This window comes from Planococcus citri, chromosome 1 (genome assembly GCF_950023065.1).
Source record: "Planococcus citri chromosome 1, ihPlaCitr1.1, whole genome shotgun sequence".
Classification (NCBI taxonomy): domain Eukaryota; kingdom Metazoa; phylum Arthropoda; class Insecta; order Hemiptera; family Pseudococcidae; genus Planococcus; species Planococcus citri.
Window position 1 is genome coordinate 66767439 of NC_088677.1, and position 23086 is coordinate 66790524.

Sequence of the window (23086 nt, forward strand, 5' to 3'; positions counted from 1 at the left end):
CGAAGCGCAAATTCTACCATTTCCAGCCGTTTTGGAGCGAGAGTGACACCTCAAAAAACCATTCTTGAGGTGTCACTCCCAAAATCGGCTCAAATGTAGATAAACTCGTTAAACAGGTCGAGTATAATACAGAACTCGATTTTTAGCTGCCCAACTTCATATTCACGCCTTCTGGAGCAAATTCAAAGTTCTGGAGAAATTGAAAAATCGCGCTGGAGGCTCCAGAATGGCTGGAAATGGTAAAATTTGGATTTGAGTAATTAATATTAGTTTTGGGACTTATTTTGACCATTTTTATTGATCAAGTACGTACTTTTTTTTTTAAAAAAGCATAAATCGCCAAAAACAGTCGAAATTTGAATTTTCAAAAATTCGCCAAAAATCGAAAAATGAACTTGGGCAGTTGAAAATTTGGTTTTGGGGGTTTTAGACTATGCTCTTTCCAAAAATCTCGGTCCCGTTCAAATCGGAGTGTGACACCTCAAGTAAGAATTCTCCCATCAATTTTTGAAGGATTCAATCGAAAAATCCGTCATTCCAGTAAATTTTTGAAGAACGATTACAAAATGCTGTTTCGAAATTTCCGATTTATTTCGACCCCTCTTTGCACCGCCAAAAAATGATGATAATGGAAACAGGATCATCCGAGATCGAAAAATTAATTTGGGTAAATTGAATTTGGATTTTCAGGAAATTTTCAAACCAAAAATAGGTATCGTATAATATGTACACGGATCATGAATGATAAATTCACATGAATATCAACTAGCTGAATTAGTTCTTCAGAGGTCTCATTTCATGATTTTTTAATTCCCAGAAAATTCATTATTATTGGTACTGAATAGTTCTGGTATTTTTCAAAATGGTTCCACTTCGTTATTCCTATGTACTTACAATTGAAGCTTTTCAGAAAACATTTTTCTTTCAATGGTTTTTGGGCAATAGGAGGAGTGGGGGCGGGGGGGGGGGGGGGGTAATTGTGCCAAATTTTCAAGATGCTTTCATCGATTTCTAGTCACCATTCAAATGCTCCAAAAAACGAGTTTTGGTGATCACCTTTATTTATGTCACTCTCTGTATAAGGATTTTTTTCATTCTAGAAACTCGAATCGAATCAGTACCGATCCCTTATACCCTTTTAAATCACCTAATTAAATTCTCTTTCAAACCACAGCACATCTTGTACGACAACATCGTCAAAATTGATCATTTTACGCACAAAAAATACTCCCCAAATCCATCCCTCTGATACATACGTTCATTTGCGGTACTCTTTGGATAAAAGATCAAAGATCACACAGCTTCCGTTGCAAGTTGATATCATTATTGTATTATATTGTATCTTGTATTATCACGAAATAATTTATGCGGCGCGAAAATAGAATAATGTGCAACATATTAAGGTATAATATTATCTCGTAGTTATCGAAATTAGGTAACAAGATGATGGTTGTGAATCGAATCATCAAACTTGAACAATTGAACGATAAGGTTTATCGCGATAGATAACCAAAATAATCTCCACGTTTTCCCGTTCTCTGGTCCCCCTTTACATTAAAAAAAAAAAATTGTTTTTTTTTTATATTATATCTATGCTTAAATTTACTAATCAAAACACGTCTTCATTTATATGAATTTTACATAGATCCCTTTCTCCCTATCCGAATAATAATCATCAATTTGTACAAAAAAAATGCTGAAATATAATTGGAAAATACACTGAAGTATGTATGTTAAAAATAACGTAAAAATGAACCAACAAATTTTTTTTCAAAATTATTTTTTCCAAAGTTCTTTTTTTTAAAAAAAATTGATATTCCAGAATTTCAATTTCATATCAAAAAACATATTCAAAAGAATTTTTTCAAGCTTCAGTAAGAACTAAGAAAGCTGAATTAATTTTCACCATATTTCAAAGTATTCGTCTTCATTTACGTGAATTTTCACGTTAATTCTCCCCTCCTCACTTCCCACAAAAAATAATATCATCAAACAAACCTCAAACAACTAAATTTATACTAAATGTGGATACAAAATGAGCTCGAAGTTAACCTTCGAGTAAAAATAGTTGATCGCACAATAAGTATCATTCTAAAAAAAAATCGATTTTTTCCTTCCATTTTCAAATTTTTAGAAAAACACGAAATTCAAATTATGTTGTATCACATCAGTCAGTTTTTTGGTCTTTTCTCACTCGCATTTCAAAATTTGATACAATTTTATCAATATGAGTGGAATTAACAGAAGAAATTCCAGCTCTTCAATTGTAACATTCAAGGTTCTAGAAATCGCTGAAATTTTCAAAATTGGAATCTCCATACTGATTTTAAACATGTCAAATTTTTTGAATAAAAAATTGCAAAAAGGTTGATTTAGCGAGTAATACAATTTTATGAATAATTTTTTCTACTAATTTCCATTTTTCCATGTTTTGAACCCCATTGATTTTCGATACGAGTAACCAAAAAAATGTGTTTTTGAAACTCAATGATTTCGATTTTTTTTTTTTGAAAAACTCCCACGTCCGGTCACAACTTTTTGAATCATCTTTGGCAATCGTATTTAAATTTCCTCCGAGTGTTCATGGTCTACTCTACGGGGAAAAAATTGAAAAATGTCTCTATAAAAATCACCATCGTATTTTTGTTTTCACTGTTTGACTTTTCCTCCAGTGACCAAAATAATGCCCGATCAAATTATCACAAAACCCACATCCTTATTTGATTTTATCACAACTAAAAAATAATATTAGGTACCTATTTCATATAACGTGCAATATGAAAACATACTCGCCATTTCTATTCATCGAAACGTTATCAAAATTACCACAAAATTCATATTATTATTTTTTTCATAACTTCAACGAACTTCGCGCCAAAAAACACTGCACGTGTCAAAGTTGAACAACTCAGTAATTGCATCCTACCTTCGTAACACCATATTCAGCAAAAACAAAAAAAAATAAACTCTCAAACTGTATCCCTTCTCTCAACGTTCATTTTCCAAATATGAGTAATTTCATTACACACCGGAATACGTCGCTGATAATTACTCGTACACGTCAATTTTCAACGATATTTTTACTCATCAAATCATAAATTCATTTGTGTATTCGCAGGAAATTTCGTTTAGATAATTTTTTTTTCAAAAATGCCAAAACACCTACGCGTTTTTATTTTTTTTAAATCGAAAGTTGATATTTAGATGCAAAATTCAAGTATCGACGTGGATAAGGGGGCAAAAGGGGGACAATTTGTAGAGAGCATCTATTTTCCAGAGGGTATGAAGAATAAAATGCCTAAAATTGATAATGAATCATGAAATTGTAGAAGTAGTTGGCTAATAAAATTCATGAAAAAATATTTGAGTTTCAGGTTCTTTCTGAAGGAACAATTTAGAATTATTTTTCCAAGTTCATTTCCAACAGAAAGGACAAATTACGTTTGATCTATGTAGATAGCTGTCGATAGTGGATCTTTACCTTACACACATGATTTTGCAATGACGTTAAAAGCACTGTAATGGTCGCCACCATCAAGCATACGCACATTCAGCTGGTCAAGCTATAAATGCAATTTTAAATGACCGGAAATCCTATATGAATAGAATACGATAAAAAAAAAGCTTACGCGTACGTATTATACACAGCACACACACACATTCACACACATTATACGTCCTATCCCAGTCCTATCCCAGTGAAACATCCACACATATGTACTCGTACATGTAATCGTATTGCCCACATTCGTCTTATAGAAAAAATGTACATTATACAATCCATATGTTCAGGTAGAATATTACAGACTCAAATTCTTATCGAAAAGAGTAAATGGGATATGGTAAATTGCCATCATGTAATAGTGACCGCCATTGCCACTAAATCAACTCGCAGCTGTAATAGGTTGATCAATTACATACGCATGCGAAGTGTTCATTATTCGTTAATCAAGATTTAAAAACGTCTTCCTTTAGGAGATCATTTTTTATTTTTCGCAACACTGAATGCCAATTTAACGACAATGGTGTTCTTTTTTCTTTCAAGTGACCGCAGCAATCCTCATAAGTATAAAAATTGGAGGTAATTTATTCAATGTGTTTATAATCAACTTGATGAATTTCTCGTGTGAAATCACCCTCTCTTCATACGATTTTCTGGGCAATGTCCGTCAATTTTTTGAAAAAATTTTCCAACTGGAACACCTTACCTTACACTCATGTAAGTTTTCCAAAAGCAGCATTTTGAAAACTCCATATCCAGGTCAGAATTTCTCAAATGCCAGAGTTAGGTACGTTATGTGATATCATAAATGAAGTTTCATAAAAATAAAATTAAAATCCCAATGGAATTTTTTAGTTGAAAAAAAAAAACGGACAAGAACGCTTCTTTCTTCCAAAAATGAGAAGAGACAAATCAGAAATCCTACATTTGAAGAAATCTTCGCTGGATTTTTTTTGGTTTTGGTTTTCAGTTTTCAGGTTCCTATTAAAATAAATGACAGATTTTTTAAAAACGAGTTTGATGTTAAAATTTCCAAAAAAAATTAAATAAGCACACCTTGAATTTTTGAGGATGCTAAAATCAAAAAAAAAAAAAAATGAATTTCCATAAAAACTGGAATTACCTAATAGAGGAAAAATTTGCATATTTTCATAGTAAAATGAGTCAAATCGATGGAAATGATTCGTCAAAAAAGGAACGCTTTCAGGAAGGCTGAAATTTCTCCCCAAAAAATTTTAATTCTAAAATTTAAAAAGCCAAAAATAAACTCTCTGCATAAAAAAGCATCGGTTTTAGTTCTCTCAAAATACTAATTTTCAAAACTTTTCACCTTAGTTTCGCTCGGGCCTGTCCTATTTATTCTTTCAGAATCAACTCGCTAAAAAAAATCGTTTCAGGCCTCTTGAAGTCAAATTTTCAAAAACTTTCGCCCTTGCTTTACTTGGGCCAATTTATATTTCCTGTTTTGCAGTAGAAAAAATCACATTTGGGCCCCAAAAAATCTCTAAAATAGAAAATGAAAATTTTTCCAATCATATGAATGTTATATCATCAGCCAGCAAAATTGATATTTTTTTTCCTTGATCAGTCGACAAATTTTCAGTCGAACCCCTTCCCCCTCTCAAAAAACATTGGTATAGTTTTGTCTCTAGAAATGGGGGCAAATTATATGTACTTACCCCAGGCCTGAATTGGCTCTCGACAGCCCTGCCTCACACTACCTTTTTTTACATAGGTACTTCGAGACCAGTTTTCCGAATATTTCAATGAGATTCTCACGAAGGAGGTGACGACAATTTCAATATTACTACTAACTAGAGCCCTCTATTTCTACATATTTTCAATATTTTTTTATACAGAAAGTTTTCAATTCACACTGATCAATTTTTCATACAAAACTGCCATCTTCAAATTGACCAAATTTCATATCTCACTCCTATAAACCAACTCCTATCACCCAATTCACAGCTAATATCCTCAACAAAATCCCACCAATGCAAATGCAACCAATTACAAAATACATATTTTTATGGCAATATCACCTGAAATTGTAAAAAAAAGAAAACAAAATCCACATTATAAGTACATTAACCATATCCCACAACTTCCTATTTCTCGATCAATCTGACAACTCCGCCGCACTTGGCCATTTGTACTCGTAATAGTACAAGTACCACGTACATCTACATCATTCTACAGACTATACAGAGGCAGACTGCGGACGTACCACGTAAAAAGTAAGAAAAAAAAACCTCCCACGACCATTATCTTCATAAACGACAACGCGCTCCTTAGCTCACCGTCGTCGCGAGTATCGAGATCGAGATTTAGAAAAGCCTACAACAAAATCTTAACAAATACAACCTGCCTCTGTCTGAACTAAATCGTCGTCTATCAGAGATCATATACCCGATCGAAACCGGAATCTTCTGGCTTTAATGTGTGTATAGAGGTATGAATGAGTGCGGTGCTCGTCTTCGAGATCGAGAAACATAGTATTTAATCCTGGCTAGATAGAGATACATAGGTTCGTTTGGTCTTTAATTTCATAGATTAATATTCCAGGGTGATTTCTATACGAATGAAGTAAACCATCGTCGAGTCGTCCAAAAGATAAAAGAGGATGGAAGGATTTTTAAAAACGATTGGGAGTAGGTAGTAATTATTTTCATCGTTGAATGGAAGAAACGTATCTCGAAACCAGTTCACTATAGTTTGAAAAATTAAAAGGTACCGTTTTGAATAAGAGAAAGGATGTTCTGTTGGGTCACAATTGATCCTATGTAACAAGTTTTTTCAACAATTCAGTGGAAAACCCCAAAAATTCATGATCTTTTTCTTTAATTACCCTTCTAAATGAGAATCTGATGATCATGAGTCACGAGTACCTACCATCATTTTGCTCCCTGGAATGATGGGTCAGTCATTAAGAAGAAGAAAAAAACTATTCACACTTCACACAGGATGAGTCTGAAACTGACTAAAAAATGAAACACGATTTCTCTAAATCTGATCCCAATCACCAGCTCATCAACTCCACATCATCCGAATCAACCTCAAAATTCATCTTCATCAAAGCCAAATTTTCAATCAACTTGGAAAAAAAAATTCCCACACATTGAACCTCGAGAATACCTACATCGTCATTCTTCAGTCTAAATTTAAAACCTATACATCTCACGAACCTTCCTCTTCATCAATTCATCATTTCTTCTTATATAAAAAGATACCTACGTCAAGAAAAAAAAATCAAACCACCTCACCCAAAACGAATACCCACCTATACTTCCTTGTACAAAAATATCAATTGGGGAAAAAATACCCTTAATTACGATAATTATTAAAGCAAATTCTTATACACAGTCGGAATCGAGACGACATTTTCAAAAGATACACACCCTTACACAGTTCGCTTCGCTTTTCAGTTTTCATCCACCATATTTCCGCATCGGTATACCGCTGGTTTTGTCGACAGGACAGACGAAGGGGAAGGGTAAATGGAAGGTTTCGTAAACCTACGTACACAGACATTCGGATCCGAATCGCCGAGTATTTATAAAAAGTAAAATTGAAGGGTGCAAAAATTTTCGCAAATCAAACGGAAACCTCGAAATACTTGACGACATTTCGTTAATATTATTTTTCAGTTTTAAAAGCGGAGTTTTCTTTTTTTTTAATTCCGAGAGCATGACGTAATCGGATTTTTATTTTTTTGCTTCGTTTTACGAGTAGTGTTTATCTTTTTTTTTTTGCTCGGGAAAAAATAAAATAAAAATAACGCTCGACGACTGTAAACCTTGCGTAAATTTATATATTTGATTTTAAGTGACATATTATTGTTGAAGGGGTATAAGAGAGCAGCGAGCAAATCCTCAAATGCGAGGGTTCTTCACAGGTACACTTTCGGGATTGAAATACTTTTTACAAGTCCGACATTTTACCTAATGACAACATCTCGTCTTATAATATCCACACAACTTGGTTAGAGATTTTCCGCCAAAATGCCCTCCAAGTACGAATGGTATTTCAAATATGAACACCTTTGGCACTTTTCATCACGTTCATCAAATGTGACAATGTCACGTGTCATTTTTAATCTATCTAGATCTACAGAACTACATATAGCATAGGTAACCGTTAAACCAAATGGAAAATGGATAAGCGATAAGGTCTCGAGCACCTCATAATCTGACGCGGATAAGATACGCACTCTGACTATGAAAGAATTATCAAAGCGAATTTTACTCCGACTAAAACAGTTATCAATCGAAGAAATTGGGACGATTAATCAAATTAATTAACGACGATTCCAGCGATGAAGATAAACTTTTTCGCTGCACAAGAGAATTTTTGTTCCTTTTCCCCTCAAATCGAATTATGGCGGGAAAATATTAATTGTGATGTTGAATAATTTTTAAATACGACTATGAAATTGATGCAAGAAATTAAAACACAGGAAAAGGAGGGAGAAGGATGATTCAGTTCTCATCTTACAAAAAAATTATAAATTTTTTGAAATCAGTAGTCTCAAACAAGTTTTTTTTTGCATTTTTTACATTCAGAATCATTTGTATTCTTATGGAGAGTGTTCCAAGAATCGTTTACTCAAGCAGGGAGGCAAAAAAACGTAATTTTTTCCGAATTCGGGGTGCCCTAAATTTTGAAAATTCTAAATTTTCAAATTTGTATTCGCCCCCTTTAATTATAGACGATCCAAATATTTTCTAATTTTTGACGAATTCTTCAAAATTAATAAATTTCCAGCAAATCCTTCAATTTACAAGACAAGCAACCAGTAATAATAACGTTTTTTGTTCGTCTATAATTTCGATAGACGATTCCTCGGACACCCTGTAGATATAGAAATTTTAAAAAGAAAATATTACCCCACCTTGATTCAAATCGACGCGAATTAGCTCACATTTTTCATGAATGTACTTTACATTACCTAATTATCTATCAAAACGTCTGATTTAAAGTAAAATTTCAACGTTGAACAATTTTATCATACTTGAAAAATATTTTTCGCACTTTCGCTCTGAGAATTTCGCCAATTCTCTTCATATTACTATCGCAACAGTCTACTCATCTGGTGAGAAATTCTTTCGTCTTGTTACTTTCGCCGCAAACACCTAAATTTCCAAGATCGACGCAATTCTTTAGATTATTTTACACAAAACTTCAAAAAATTTACAAACTTTGGATAAGAATTTCAACGTAGTCGAATAATCGTGAACTTGATACTCGAATCATGATGCTTTCATACTCTAAAATACCATTTAATATTTTTAGTTCCTGGAACATTTTTCTATTTACAAACGAATATAAATTTTTCATTAATTTTGGCGGGAAATTGACATTTTTTGTTTCAACCTTTATGGGGTTTTAAGCCAAAATTTAACGTATGGAAATATTTTCAGCCATCGGGTCGAACGATTTCGAATAATTTTCGTTTATAAATTGATTTTAGTGTCACTTTTCACCATTAAAATGGAAAAAATAAGCAATGGAGGTTCCTAAATGAACAAAATAAATACATAACAATTGAAATATTTAAAAAAAAACACAGGCAATTAAAAAATGAAATACATAAAAAAAGGGAAAACTAAAAAATTTGTTCGGAAAATTCATCGTTATTCAATTTCTAAAATCATTAACGTTTGAAAAACTCGAATTATGAGTCAAAAATCGAAATTAAACTGTCATATGCTTGATATGATACTCGAACTGTACGTATTTTAATTAAATAAAACAATTTTATGCATTAGGTTGCTAGATTTCATCAACGTTGTTTTTAAAAATTTTGATAATATTTATTTTTTTAAATTAATTTATCAGCTTTCAACGTTCAATACTAAAATCTCGGGTCCAGAAACTTTCAAACCTCTGAACCAACTTTTCTCCTACCTTTCTAATATTTTCTCACCTTGAACCTTCGAATTTTTTCACTTTCGACGTGAAAATTACGAGTAATTGAATTGAATAAATTTCATTTCTAATACGAGAAGCAAATATCATTTTTTCATGGTTAGAATATTTTCTCAATCATCTCCTCGTAATCTATATCTATATGATAATTTCAGAAAATATTTATACAAAAAACCAGATTTAATACTGGAGTTTTTTCATTCCTTTCGGTTGATTTCAAACATACTCGTAAGTCGTAGTAACTCAAAAATATCACAGACTTTCTGTTCAATAAACTCGAACTCTCGACTATTCTTTCTTCTGCTCACTTGTGAAGTCCCTCTCATCCCAATCTCAACAGACATTGATCGTTAAAAATGCTCCTCAACTCAACGAATTTCACACCCTTCAATTATTTCAATATTCATAGAACTACAATTAAGTGTATAAAATCTCCTTTCCAAGTCCATTTGCGATTCCATCGTTCTTTGAACCTTTTTCCTCCATAAATCTAGATACGTACTTTACCTCATACACATATTCCCTCACTCGTTTCGATTCACTCGATCATATTCTAACCCTCATCCAAACCACCTTTTAACAATCCTTTTAAACCACCATAACCATTCTTTCTGCCATTCTCGACATTTCCTTCCTGCAAATCACATCGTTTCCTCTGCGAACGCGACGATGAAATACACGCTTAGAAAGTGCTCGCTGCTCAGTTCTCGCGACGAAGAAGAAAATTTCACTTTAATTAGAACAATTTTAGTATTCATAAGGAGACCAAACCATCATCACAGAGTATACAGGGTGATACTCGACGATCTGAGAATTGTCTAAAAGGGAAACGCCTTTATCGTGTAATACGCTTTGCACGTTCAACAGCGCGTCGTCGTCGCTCGTTACACCGCCGAAATACCTGAGCACGTTATATATACGCGTTTGATATTAATCTAACGTTAGTTATAATGAAATGCGAAACCGCTACCGTATAGCAATCGAACAGATTCCAAATGCTATAAATTAGATACTCGGTACTTGTAGAATATATAGATACATATAAGAAGCCTCCTCTAGTCGTTTTTCGGCGGTTTTTTCCTCTCTCTAGGTACCCATAATGGCTACTGCGAAATTTCAAAATCTTCACGGCTGTGTGGGTACGATTTCCTGGACATTGAGAGTTACAGCGTCTTAATTACGTTAAGTACACGAATGGAATAGTTTCCTACTTAGCGACGACGATGTCCGGTCTTAGGTAAAGCTTCGGTGTGGGTTTATACAGATTCGACTAGGTCGCGAATACAGAGAATACGGTCAAGCAGTGATATTCGAATGAAATTTAGACGAACGAAATGCTGTAAAAAAAACGTCCGTATAGGTCGATTGTTTATGAAATTCTAGGTACTCGTACCTATGGTTTTAAGGAGGGTGTTTAGCGTTACTCGAGATGATCCTTTTTTTTCTAGCTTATATAGGTACTCTTCCTCAAAGATCTTCTGTAGCTTGATCAAATATCGATCGAATCACGAAATCTTCGCTGAGATATTCTAAACTCTCTACAAAATCATACGAATACTAGAAATAATTGCATACAAGGCATTTAGAGTTAGTTTGAGATGATCTTTTGTACGATTAGTCGGTTACGATGGCGAATCTTTCGAACGTACCTAGGTATATTTACTCTTACTTTGAGATGATCTTTTCTACGGTTACGATGAATCTTTCGAACGATGGTACCTTACTCGAGATGATCTTTTCTACGGTCACGATGAATCTTTCGAACGTAGGTATGTACCTTACTCTTATTTTGAGATGATCTTTTCTACGGTTAAGATGAATCTTTCGGACGTAGGTACCTTACTCTTACTTTGAGATGATCTTTTCTATGGTTACGACGAATCTTTCGAAATTAGGAACCTTACTCTTACTTTGAGATGATCTTTTCTACGGGTAAGATGAATCTTTCGGACGTAGGTACCTTACTCTTACTTTGAGATGATCTTTTCTATGGTTACGATGAATCTTTCGAAAGTAGGAACCTTACTCTTACTTTGAGATGATCTTTTCTACGGTCACGATGAATCTTTCGAACGTAGGTACCTTACTCTTACTCGATGATTCTGAGTGGCTTGTTCAGCTGTCGATCTAATTTCGAAATTCTCACTTCTGAACATACTAAATCGTTCATAAAATCATATAAAATACTAAAATGATTTCAAACAAGATTTTTAGTTACTTCGAGATGACCTTTTCTACGGTTACGACGAATCTTTCGAACGGAGGTATCTTTTTCTTACTCGATGATCTCGTAGCTCAATCATCTGTCGAACGAATCACGAAATTCTCGCTGCTGAACACACTAAACTCGTGAGAAAATCGAATAAAATACTAGGATGATTTCAAACAAAGTATTTAGCGTTACTTCGAAATAATCTTTCCTTTCCAGAATATCTTACTCTTACTCGATGATCCTGTAGCTCGATCAGCTGTCGATGGTCTCTCAGAAGACTCAGAACTCGAGCTCAACTCTCATCAAAATCACATCGACCAGGGAAACGAATTACTCACAGATCTGTTTAACGTGCTGTGTGCGTTCGCGAAGCTCGAATTTAACATCGACGATGGTTTACTTTTCGTTTGCGAATGTTTTTTCTCGTGCGTAGGACTAAATGTTTACGCTATAATACTAAAATACACACAAAATATACAAGCAAAATACACAACGTAAGCCAATGCACAAAAATAATAACGTGTAAAACAAAAAAACTACCATATCGAACCGGTTGCTGCCATCAAGACTGCAGAAAACAGCAGCGATAGGAGTACTCCTCAAACCGTATCATCCTCAATCATCGATAATATTTTCCTCTTCGAGGTGTTTAGAAAAAAAACACACACAGACGAAGGTCAACAAACCTAACGAATCCATCAAAATAATATAATCATCGAGTCGAGTGTGTGCTCAACTCAAGAAACCCACCACTCGATCGCGAGATCGAGATCACCTTATCGTAGATAATACTCAACTCAACGTACGATACTCGAATATATATATACGATACAAAAGCCAACAGATATTTTAAAAATGAATCCGCGTAAACTATTTTGCTACGATTTACACAATTATTACACGAGAGTAGGTGTTATATATACGTGCCCGTTCATCGAGATACACACAAGAAGAGAAACATTTAAAACAGAGAGAACACAGCAGAAAGACACAGACACACAGAGAAGCAGCGAAGAAAATATATAATACGCACGGCCACACAATTCGATTCAATTCGTACGAAAAAAATAAACCACCAACACTCGAATTCGATGCAGAAAAATAATCCGACTCGAAGATATTTTTCAAAAACACGTAGTCGAAAAATTCGCAAGTAGAGAAAATTATGAATGGAAATGAAAATCTTAATGGGTTAAGTACCGAATCATTGATATACGCCTGTGTATATTTAACTTTCTAGGTCGATCCGATTCTGGTCGGGTTTTTAATTTTAATTCGCGAATTACGTACGAGCAATTATTTAGAAATAATGCGAAATTAAAAAACTTACTTTTCAGTCGCCTCTGTCATCGTTTTGGAATAAAAATCTGTTAAATTGTATCCATTTTACCCGTTTCACCACCATTTTCGAGGCATATGAAATGTATGAACTAAAACTTGCCAAGGCAGGAAGTGAGTCGGCGCATGCGCGACGACGTTCACTAAACCACGCATGATAGTTCGAAAAACGTTCAATGAAAATCACGAAAAAAATAGTTCCCCGTTTCGATGATATTTTTATTACGTTCGCGATGGCGAAATTAATTTTAATTCGATGGTAATTATCGTCGAGATGTTTAGAATCGTTTACGATGAAAATTCGCCAAAACGCGGATGAAAAAAAACACTCGTGTAGAATAAAAAACGCTGCACCCAAGACCTCGACACACACGGGTTCGAAATATTCGTTCATAAGTTACGGTAATAATATGAACTACATCCGAAAACATCAATGAATGAATTGAAAATAACGTTACTTTTGTTTTATTGCGTAATGCACATTTATAATACACCGATTCCTCGCACTCGGTTCGACACTAACGTTTGACTATCCTAGGTACTAAGTAATTTTTTCACCTCTCGAGAATTTTTGTAAATATCTACATTATTTAAAAAAATAATTCGAAAATTAAAAAAAAAAACGTATACGAAAAAAAATAAACGCACTAGTTGGACAAAAGGTGAAAGAGAATAGCTCGGTACACGTTCTCCATTTTACTAGTTCATTTTAAAACTGAATGTACGCGTTGGCTCATTCATAAATTTTCAATACACTAGGAATTGAAGCAAGTGTAAGTGTAAGTGCAATTTATGTGTACATTCGGTTAGGATACTACCCGAGGCGAAGAAGAAGCAAAATATTTCCCAACTTGAACCAAGAAGAGACCAGTGTTCGATATAGCCTACATAAATACATCATTTATTTATCCGTTTTCGTCTTCTGTGTGCCCCCCCTTGGTTGGCCCTCGATTCTCGGTCTCTCTCACTCTCTCTCTCTCTGTTCCTTTTGGGTATACTCTGTATATGACAAGTATACGTCAAGATCTGAAAATATCTCCTTTTTTTCCTCTCTCTGGCTCTGTTTCTTATACTTTACTTTGAACCCGCCACCATCGCGATCGCACGTTTTTTTTCTCTTCTTCAGCTTCGGCTTCAGCTTCCCTTCTTCTCTGCTGTGTGTGTGTGTATAGCGTGTATTAATTACTCTCCCCGTTCTCTTCTCTATTTCCTGGGTGTGTTTGTTATGTAATTCTTTATATACTGAATGGGAATGGTGTATGGTGTATTGTGTATGCAGCTTATGTACTCGTATAGTCGTACCTATAGGGATATGCTATGCTATGCTATAAATGTGGTGTACTTCCCACTGAAACGGGTTGGCAATAGAGACGAGATCGGTATTTCATTTTTCAATTTTTAATTTCGTTTTTGAAAATAAAAATTTCCAATAGCGTTTACGCGAATGAAAAGTAGCTAGGTACCTACCCAAGGTTGGCAGGTGGCTAATGGTTGAACTGGCTAATTTGTTCGTCAAAAGTAGAGCTTCTCCGATGACGTAGCACGTAAGTAGATGAGGCTGAATAGGTACCTTCCATAACGAAAAAATTGGATCAAATTATCAAAAATACAGCTCTTTTTCATGCCCTAGTTTAATGCACGCGTGTGTAATGAATTATGATAGATATTTGAGTGTGTTTTATGCCTACATCTGTTTATCTACCTACACTGCAGGCTGTTTTTTTTTTTTTTTTTTTTTTTTTTTACAGGTAAACAAGAGGCCAAGTTGGGGATGATGTAGATAAAAACAAGTAGGAGTAAAGGCAACTTGTTTCAACTCAAAATGAATTTTTCTCCAACTTTCCAAGTTTCCAGCAAAAAAAAAAATCATCCTCCGAAAAAATTTCTCATCTACATACCTAAATATATTGTTCTACATATTTTTCGAAAATTGATTTCTCAAATTTTCAGAAGGGCCTCTCCCATTCCCCCCTCCAAGCTCAGCTTAGCCTGAGGATGCATTTTGTGCCCGAAGGAGTTGTGGGAGAGGGGAAGCTGTGGTATGAGATGCTCAAAAACTATGAGTACCGAAACCCAAAATTCATAGGAGGTGAACAGAACGGGAATAATTTCAACCTCGTAGAACACTATATAGAAGGATGGTGGGGGAGTTATGTTCTTATTGAAGTGGACATTTCGCTTATATACTCAGATACGTGAGGATTGTAGAGTAAAATTTTACAAAAATTTCATTAATCATAGTAATAATACGAGTACTTACGTTAAAAATGACCAAAAATTAATTAATTTTCAGCAGAATTTGGCAAAATTTGGCAAAAGTCACGTGAAAAATTATTGAAATTGAAATAAGTATGTTAAAAATTCCATAAAAACCCCATAAAAATTAGTAGTGTTGAGTAATAATTTCAAAAAAAAAATAAATACTTACTTAAATGAAATAAAATTACCAAAAGTTGATAAATTTTTAGCAGAATTTGGCAAAATTTAGTTTAAAAAATGAATAAAACGTCGTGAAAATGTATTAAAAAGTAAAAAGCACTAAAATAATGCAAAATTACAAAAAATTGATGAATTTTCTGCAAAATTTAGCGAAAACTGTACCAAACATGTATGAAATGTATAAAAAATGGCATAAAGCACTTAAAAAATACATTAAAATTGAAAAAAATAAAAATTTACTCATCTCCAGAATATACTTACATATGTAGAAGAATTTGGAAAAAAGATACATAAAACATTGTTAAAATACATTTTTTTAAAAAGTCACGAAGATAAAAAAAACACTAAAAAAAATGATTAAAATCAACTACCAAAAATTGGTAAATTATAAACAAAATTTTACAAAAATTGCATGAAGTGAAGTTGGAATGAATTCAAAATTTAAAAAAAAAACAACAACAAAAAAACGTTAAAAATTGGTGAATTTTTAACAAAAATGTACGAAACAAAAATAAAAATGAGTTTAAAATGGTATAAAAACATCAAACAACTAATAAACGGAATTAGGCAAAAATTGCAAACCACTATCTTTTAAAACGTATTAAAAATGGCACAAAAAATTACATATCAAAAATTTGTAAATTATCAAGAAAATTCAACGAGAATTGTGTAAAGCAAAGTTAAAATGAATTTTAAATTACATAAAAACAGCATACAAAAAACCACTGAAATTAACTTGCATGAAACGTAGTTGAAATGTATTAAAAGTGGCACAAAAATACTAAAAAAATCGTTTCAAAAATCTGGTGGAGACTCCAGTGATTATCAAAAAATCGCTGGAGGCTCCAAAATAATTCTTGAACCCACCTGATGTCGTGTTCAGAGGGTATTAAAATTGAAGTGCAGAGTAAATTTCGGCTTTCCATCTCCATTTGATGAAATTTGGGGAATTTCAAGTTTCAAAAATCTACTGGAGGCTCCAGTAATTTTCAAAAAGTCGCTGGATGCTCCAAAACGACTTGAAATTCATCTGCAATTGACTTCGTGGTGTATTGATCGTAGGGTAAATTTCGGCTTTCCAACTTCATTTGATGAAATTTTGTGGGAATTTCGAGTTTCAAAAATCTGCTGGGGCTCGTGAACTGCTCAAAACGGTTTGAAACAGTTTCCAATAGATTTGGCATGTCGAAAATAGTGTATATCCCAAATTTCAGCTTTCTTGAACAGTTTGGTAAAATTTTGATTTATTCCCTCATTTTTGGCTCAAATTTGATTTTCAAAAATTCACTAAAAATCGAAAAAGGCACTTTAGCACTTGAAATTTTGACAGGTGATGAATTTTTGCCTGATCTTTCGATCTACCTTTGTAAGGTTTGAAAAATTTCGTACAAGTCCCATGTTGGAACGCAAAATCTGCGATTTCGGCAGACCTGTCAATCAAAATGGCCGCCATTTTTTAAGTATAGGGCCACCTCTTTTTTGAGTACAAGGGCTAGAAATGTTCCTTAGGACTCCCTCTTTAAAAAAAAAGTTGTCCCGGAGGATCGACCGGGGGGGGGGGGTCAAATAAAAAAAAAGTTTATGAACTTTTCAAATCGACTTTTAAGCGCTCCAGGAAAAGGCGCCGAAGCAAAAAAAAAAATCATCAATTGGTCAAATTCTTGAAAATGTGGGAAATTTTCTTTGAAATGTCCATGATTTCTGAACACGAATGAGGTGCTTTTTTGAGCAAAGTGCACATCATTCGGTTAAAATTTTGAAATTTTAAATGCAGCCTTAAAAGAAAGACATCTTACCTTCCAAAAAATGATAATTTGATCCCCAAGTTGGGCTAAATTGCTTCCGGTGGACAAATTTTTCAAGTGATGACTTTTTTCATGTTTCTTTCTCGAATATAGGTACCTATATTTGTTGTAATCCCGAACATTTCTCGAATATAAAATTCCAGGTCAACGTATGTAATATACCAATAATCATTTTTGAAATTTCAAGGTCACGAAGCTATAGCGAAAAAATAAATGATGAATATTTTATCTACATAGGTAGATACCTATACTCGAATATGTATATTTCGTAAAACAATTTTCACAATATTTGTCCAACTCGACAAACAATAAAAAGTGTAGAACACAAAACGAATTCATTAATATGGTTAATTTTGTCAACATTTCTTTAGAAGAATGACCAAGTAGGGCAGTCACTGAATTGATAATTATTGTACACACAGAGAAGCAGACCACTTAATTTTCAAGTAGGAAAGTAGGAATATGCTATTTTTACGAAATAATTGGACTGTTTTTAACAAAGTTTGATCGAAATTGGTTACCATTAAACTGGACGTACCAAACGAAGTACCTACATATTTGTTTTAGAAATTATATCGATTACAAACAATGCAAGTTGGCTGTATAGGTACGTAACGCTATGGATATGAAAATACACGAGCAATAATCTCATCTAGGTATTTATTTATCATTGAGTTTCGAAAGGGTATTCATAATTTAAGAAGGTAGGTAACATTTACGAGTATATAGGTATAGGTACTCGTACATACGTTTTATTTCCAAACCACAATGGATAAATGAAAATATTCTTTCTACGTACGAGTACGATTGGTAATGCCAATTTTCCCATTAAATTATTTCTAATTCGAAACGATTAGGTAGGTATACTGAATTTTGGTACAATATGGAGCTTTAATTAAACCTTAATAACGGGCGTACTATTTGAGTAGCAGATTAACCAATCAGAAAAGGACATGCCCATTTGGTAGATAAAAAAGTAATTTAATTATGTATTACTCGTATGTATGTACAGTACTTGTACGTGAGTGATAAATGTGATAATACAATTAGGTTGAAATAAAACATCATTAATGAAAAACCGAGGTATATAACTTGAACTTCATTCATTAAAAGTATTCGAAGGTCTTATATTCATTGAGTACCTAGCGTGTGTAATTCAGTTTCAACGAGCAATTTCAAGTGTTTGTTTTTCAAGCATTTGATTAAAATTGTTCAGTTACCTAATAGGAATTTTATTTATGGTCATATTGCGAGTATTTTCAGTTCGTACTCGATGGTCTGGAAATTTTTGAAATTTCGCAGCTCGCGACGAATTTCAGAAGCTGAATTTCATCATTCGATTTTTGGTAAATTTCTGATAAGTAATCCAATATGGAATTTGATCACATTGAAGTAGAAACCTGAAATTTGGTTTTTGCGCCACTTTCAACATCCCCAATTTTTGGGATTTGAACATGTAGAAACAAATTCTGAAAATTTGAATTTTTGATCAAAAAGGTCACAAAGATGGTAATTTTTCAAAAACTGGAAAATCCAAAAGAATACGTTGGAGGCTCTAGAATGGATCAAAAGTCTAAACCATCTCCAATCAATTCGAAGGGTCGAAACTTCAAAAGTACCTGAGGTATTAATTTGATCAAATTTTGATTTTTCACAGAAAATGGACCTCTAAATTTCCAAAAAAATCATCAAAAAACTAAAACTGAAATTTAGGATTTGAAATTTGACTTGATGATGTATTTTTGAATGTTTTTTTGATTTTTCTTTGTTCTGTTTGAAAAGCCAATCAAATAAAATTTTTATAGGTACTTTCCATAAAACCAGATTTAAATTTTCAAAAATTCGCCAAAAAATCCCATAAAATGATTTTTTTGATTCAAATTAGCCTCCTTAAAATTGGAGTACACCATGTCAGCTTAAATGGTCCATAATCAGAGTAAATGAAGAACTTCACTTCACGTTCAACGAGCATCGTGTTATCATGCTTCATAATTCGATTCAATCAATTTAAACACTTCAAAAAAAATCATCAACGGGTTACAATCTCGTCAATGTACATACTTACACGTGAGAGTTGAATAAAATAAAAAAATAAGTGATTTCTTTCACATTAAGCATTAAGCATTTCTTTTCAAGCGGAATAAATTTATATAAAAAGATAACCCCGTATACGATTTTCCAAGTCATTATTAACGAGCTTTGATGCAAGTCCGGCTTATCAGTGATGAGGTTAACAGGAAGATGAACTTACATATTTAAAATGATCAACACAGGAAATACATATCAATTTAAATCTCTCTCTAAAAATACCTATCTTTTTGAATGCATACAGTAGCTAGGTACACGTATAAGTACATGCATATGCTCATAACATCGATCACGAGTCTTTGAATAAAAATACAGAATAGAAAACTAACTTCGTTAATTGCCTCAAATAAGTACCTACCAACAAATTGTGCAATGCATAGGTATGTTTTAAACCAGAAAGCGTAACTAAAAAACCCGGAAAATGGAGGGGATGAGACCTACGGTGAGTTGAAAGAGAAGTGGCCAAGTGGGTGAAATAATCCTCCGAAAAATCGTTTTTTTATATTTTATTCTAAGATATTTTGTTTCTAGAATTTTTCAATTTCTGAATCAGAATCTCCTTTAAAAAACATTGTTTCGCCCCCCCCACTCAAAAAAATCAAAATTTCATTCAATTTCATTTTTCAACATTATTCTTCAAGTCTGAAAGCTTCGTAGTTTATGCCTACAGGAAGGCCAACATTGTCTAAGAGACTTGGAGGAAAGGAGGAGGGGGGTTCTAAAAAAGAAATTGTTCAAAAGTTTAGATTAAAATTGTTGAAAAAACTTTTGACATGGATAAGTATGTTTTTGCGCCGGGGTTCTGTCCAGAATTTTTAAAACTGGCCAAATTACTTGTTTGTTAAATGTAGGATGATTATTAATTCGGGAAATTCTAACGCAGACATTGAAAATTGAAAAAAATTTCCATCGACTTCTTTTCAATTTAATTTTTTTTATATTTTCAATTTTAAAGGACTTGTACATACAGGAGGACCATCGCTTAGGAGACCGGAGGGGAAGAGTGAAAGATTATGGATTTATGGAGCATTAATCCTCGACATTGATATGTTTTTTGGGCCGAGGGTCTGTCCAATATTTCTATCAAGTTGACTCGAGTCATAGTCGGGGAGCCCGCAAAAGGATCTATTGCACGCCCCTTCGATTCTCTGAGACAATTTTTTTCTTAAAGGGGAAGTCATAAGAGACATTTCTAGCCCTTGTCATCAAAAAAAGTGCCTCTACTTACAAAACCTGTCAAAATTTCAAGTGCTAAAGTGCTTTTTTCGATTTTTGGTAAATTTTTGAAAATCAAATTTAGGCCAAAAATGAGGGGAAAAAATCAAAATTTTACCAAATTGACCAAAAAAACTGAAATTTACGGTATACCTTCTTTTCGACGTGCAAAATCGATTGGAAACTGTTTCAAACTGTTTTGAGCAGTTCTGGAGCCTCCAGCAGATTTTTGAAACTTGAAATTCCCATAAAATTTCATCAAATGGAGTTGGAAAGCCGAAATTCATTCTGTAAACTAATTTCAATACGCTAGGAAGTTGACTGCAGGTGGATTTCAAGTCGTTTTGGAGCCTCCAGCGACTTTATGAGAATTACTGAAGCCTCCAGTAGATTTTTGAAACTTGAAATTTCTCAAAATTTCATCAAGTGGAGATGGAAAGCCGAAATTTATTCTGTAAACTAATTTCAATGTGTTACGAAGTCGACTTCAGGTGGATTTCAAGTCGTTTTGGAGCCTCCAGCGACTTTTTGAAAATTACTGAAGCCTCCAGTAGATTTTTGAAACTTGAAATTTCTCAAAATTTCATCAAGTGGAGATGGAAAGCCGAAATTTATTCTGTAAACTAATTTCAATGTGTTACGAAGTCGACTGCAGGTGGATTTCAAGTCGTTTTGGAGCCTCCAGCGACTTTTTGAAAGGTTGTATGGCGTTTTTTGAAAAATTAAAATTTCCGAAAAGTAGCTGTAAGCTAAAAAAAACTATTTCATTTTATCGTATTGAAATTAGTTTGCGAAGTAAATTTCAGCTAAAAATCTGGCGGAGACTTCAGTGATTCTCAAAAAATCGCTGGAGACTCCAAAATAACTTGAACCCACCTGAAGTCGTGTTCAGAGGACTGGTGGTAAAATTGAAGTGCAGAGTAAATTTCGGCTTTCCATCTCCATTTCATGAAATTTGGGGAAATATCAAGTTTCAAAAATCTACTGGAGGCTCCAGTAATTTTCAAAAAGTCACTGGATGCTCCAAAACGACTTGAAATTCACCTGCAATTGACTTCGTGGTGTATTGAAATTAGTTCGCAGGGTAAATTTCGGCTTTCCAACTCCATGTGATGAAATGTTGTGGGAATTTCGAGTTTCAAAAATCTGCTGGAGGCTCCAGAACTGCTCAAAACGGTTTGAAACAGTTTCCAATCGATTTGGCATGTCAAAAATAGGGTATATCCCAAATTTCAGCTTTCTTGAACAATTTGGTAAAATTTTGATTTTTCCCCTCATTTTTGACTCAAATTTGATTTTCAAAAATTCACCAAAAATCGAAAAAGGCACTTGAGCACTTGAAATTTTGACAGGTGATGAATTTTTGCCTGATCTTTTCATCTGCCTTTGTAAGGTTTAAAGTACAAGTCCCATATTGGAACGCAAAATCTGCGATTTCGGCTGACCTGTCAATCAAAATGGCCGCCATTTTGTAAGTATAGGGCCACCTTTTTTATGAGTACAAGGGCTAGAAATGTTCCTTAGGACTTCCCCTTTAAGAAAAAAGTTGTCTCGGAGAATCGATCGGGGGGGGGTGCAATAGATCCTTATGGGGGCTCACCGACTAAATAATTGAAAAAGCATGCGATTAATCCTCATCCTTATTTTGGACTTTTATAAACAAAAATGACCAATTTCTGGCGTTTTGATATCATGTCACAGTCTTTTATGCCATTTTAATGTACAAATATCCGGACTTTCAATAAATAAGAAATGTAGGTATTAATTTACAAAAAATAATGTTCCTAAAAACTGTACACTGTGGAATCACATACTTATTTATGCCCATCGATCTCTTCTGAATTTTAGTGTGAAATATTTTTTTGAAGCCGATTTCTTCGATATCACGAGTCAAAAAAAAATGTAGATAGGTAGGTATACATAGGAAAATAATGAAAAATATAATGTAGGTAGGTAAATTAACACTTTACCATACCAGTAGACGATATTTAATTCGTTAGACTCGGTTAAAAATGGCCTAATGGATTTTACGTGTGAGAATTCCACCTCTTCCCCTCCTCCTTATCACTCTTCCAAGTTATAAAGTAGATATACGCGATGTAATAGCCGTGTATTTTCCCCAAGAAAGTTCAACTTGGAAAAACCAATGCGAACAAAAATAACGCAAGTTGTGGCCTAATTAGCAGTAATATTCGTATTTATAATATGTACCTACCAAAACGGTATAGTATTTCTGTTTCGTATAGCCTATATACAACTTATACGTAGGTACCTATAGTATTATTCGGTATAGAAAGAGGCTAAAATGAAAGAAGAAAAAAAAATCGAAACTAGAATCCGACGAAAAATTAGAGAGCCAGAACAAAGCCACGTGTTGGAAGTAAACGCGTATACACGAGGCTTTATCGACATTATCATTAAGCTTGAAGAAATGAATGGGGGTTAAACTCGGCGTGTTTTTTTGCCTGTTTCGTAGAAATATACGAATGAAAGCATACGTAGATAGGTATATAGTTGGATGCCAAATTCGAGGAAGAAAAATCCATCGTTGTTCGTATG

General features: G+C 33.7%; 1 protein-coding gene across 2 annotated transcripts in view; it reads right to left on the bottom strand.

Moving 5' to 3' along the window:
* LOC135833415 (sprouty-related, EVH1 domain-containing protein 1-like) overlaps positions 1–13662 on the bottom strand; it is a 44942-nt gene extending 31280 nt beyond the window's left edge. Inside the window, exon 1 of one of the 2 annotated variants that reach the window (XM_065347226.1) lies at positions 12973–13662. In XM_065347226.1, coding sequence (XP_065203298.1) covers positions 12973–12992 — 20 coding nt within the window. In that variant the 5' untranslated portion in view covers positions 12993–13662. Of the gene's footprint in view, positions 1–12182; positions 12804–12972 lie in introns of those variants that run through there. The other variant, XM_065347225.1, reaches the window with a different exon arrangement.
* Positions 13663–23086: the final 9424 nt, after the last annotated feature.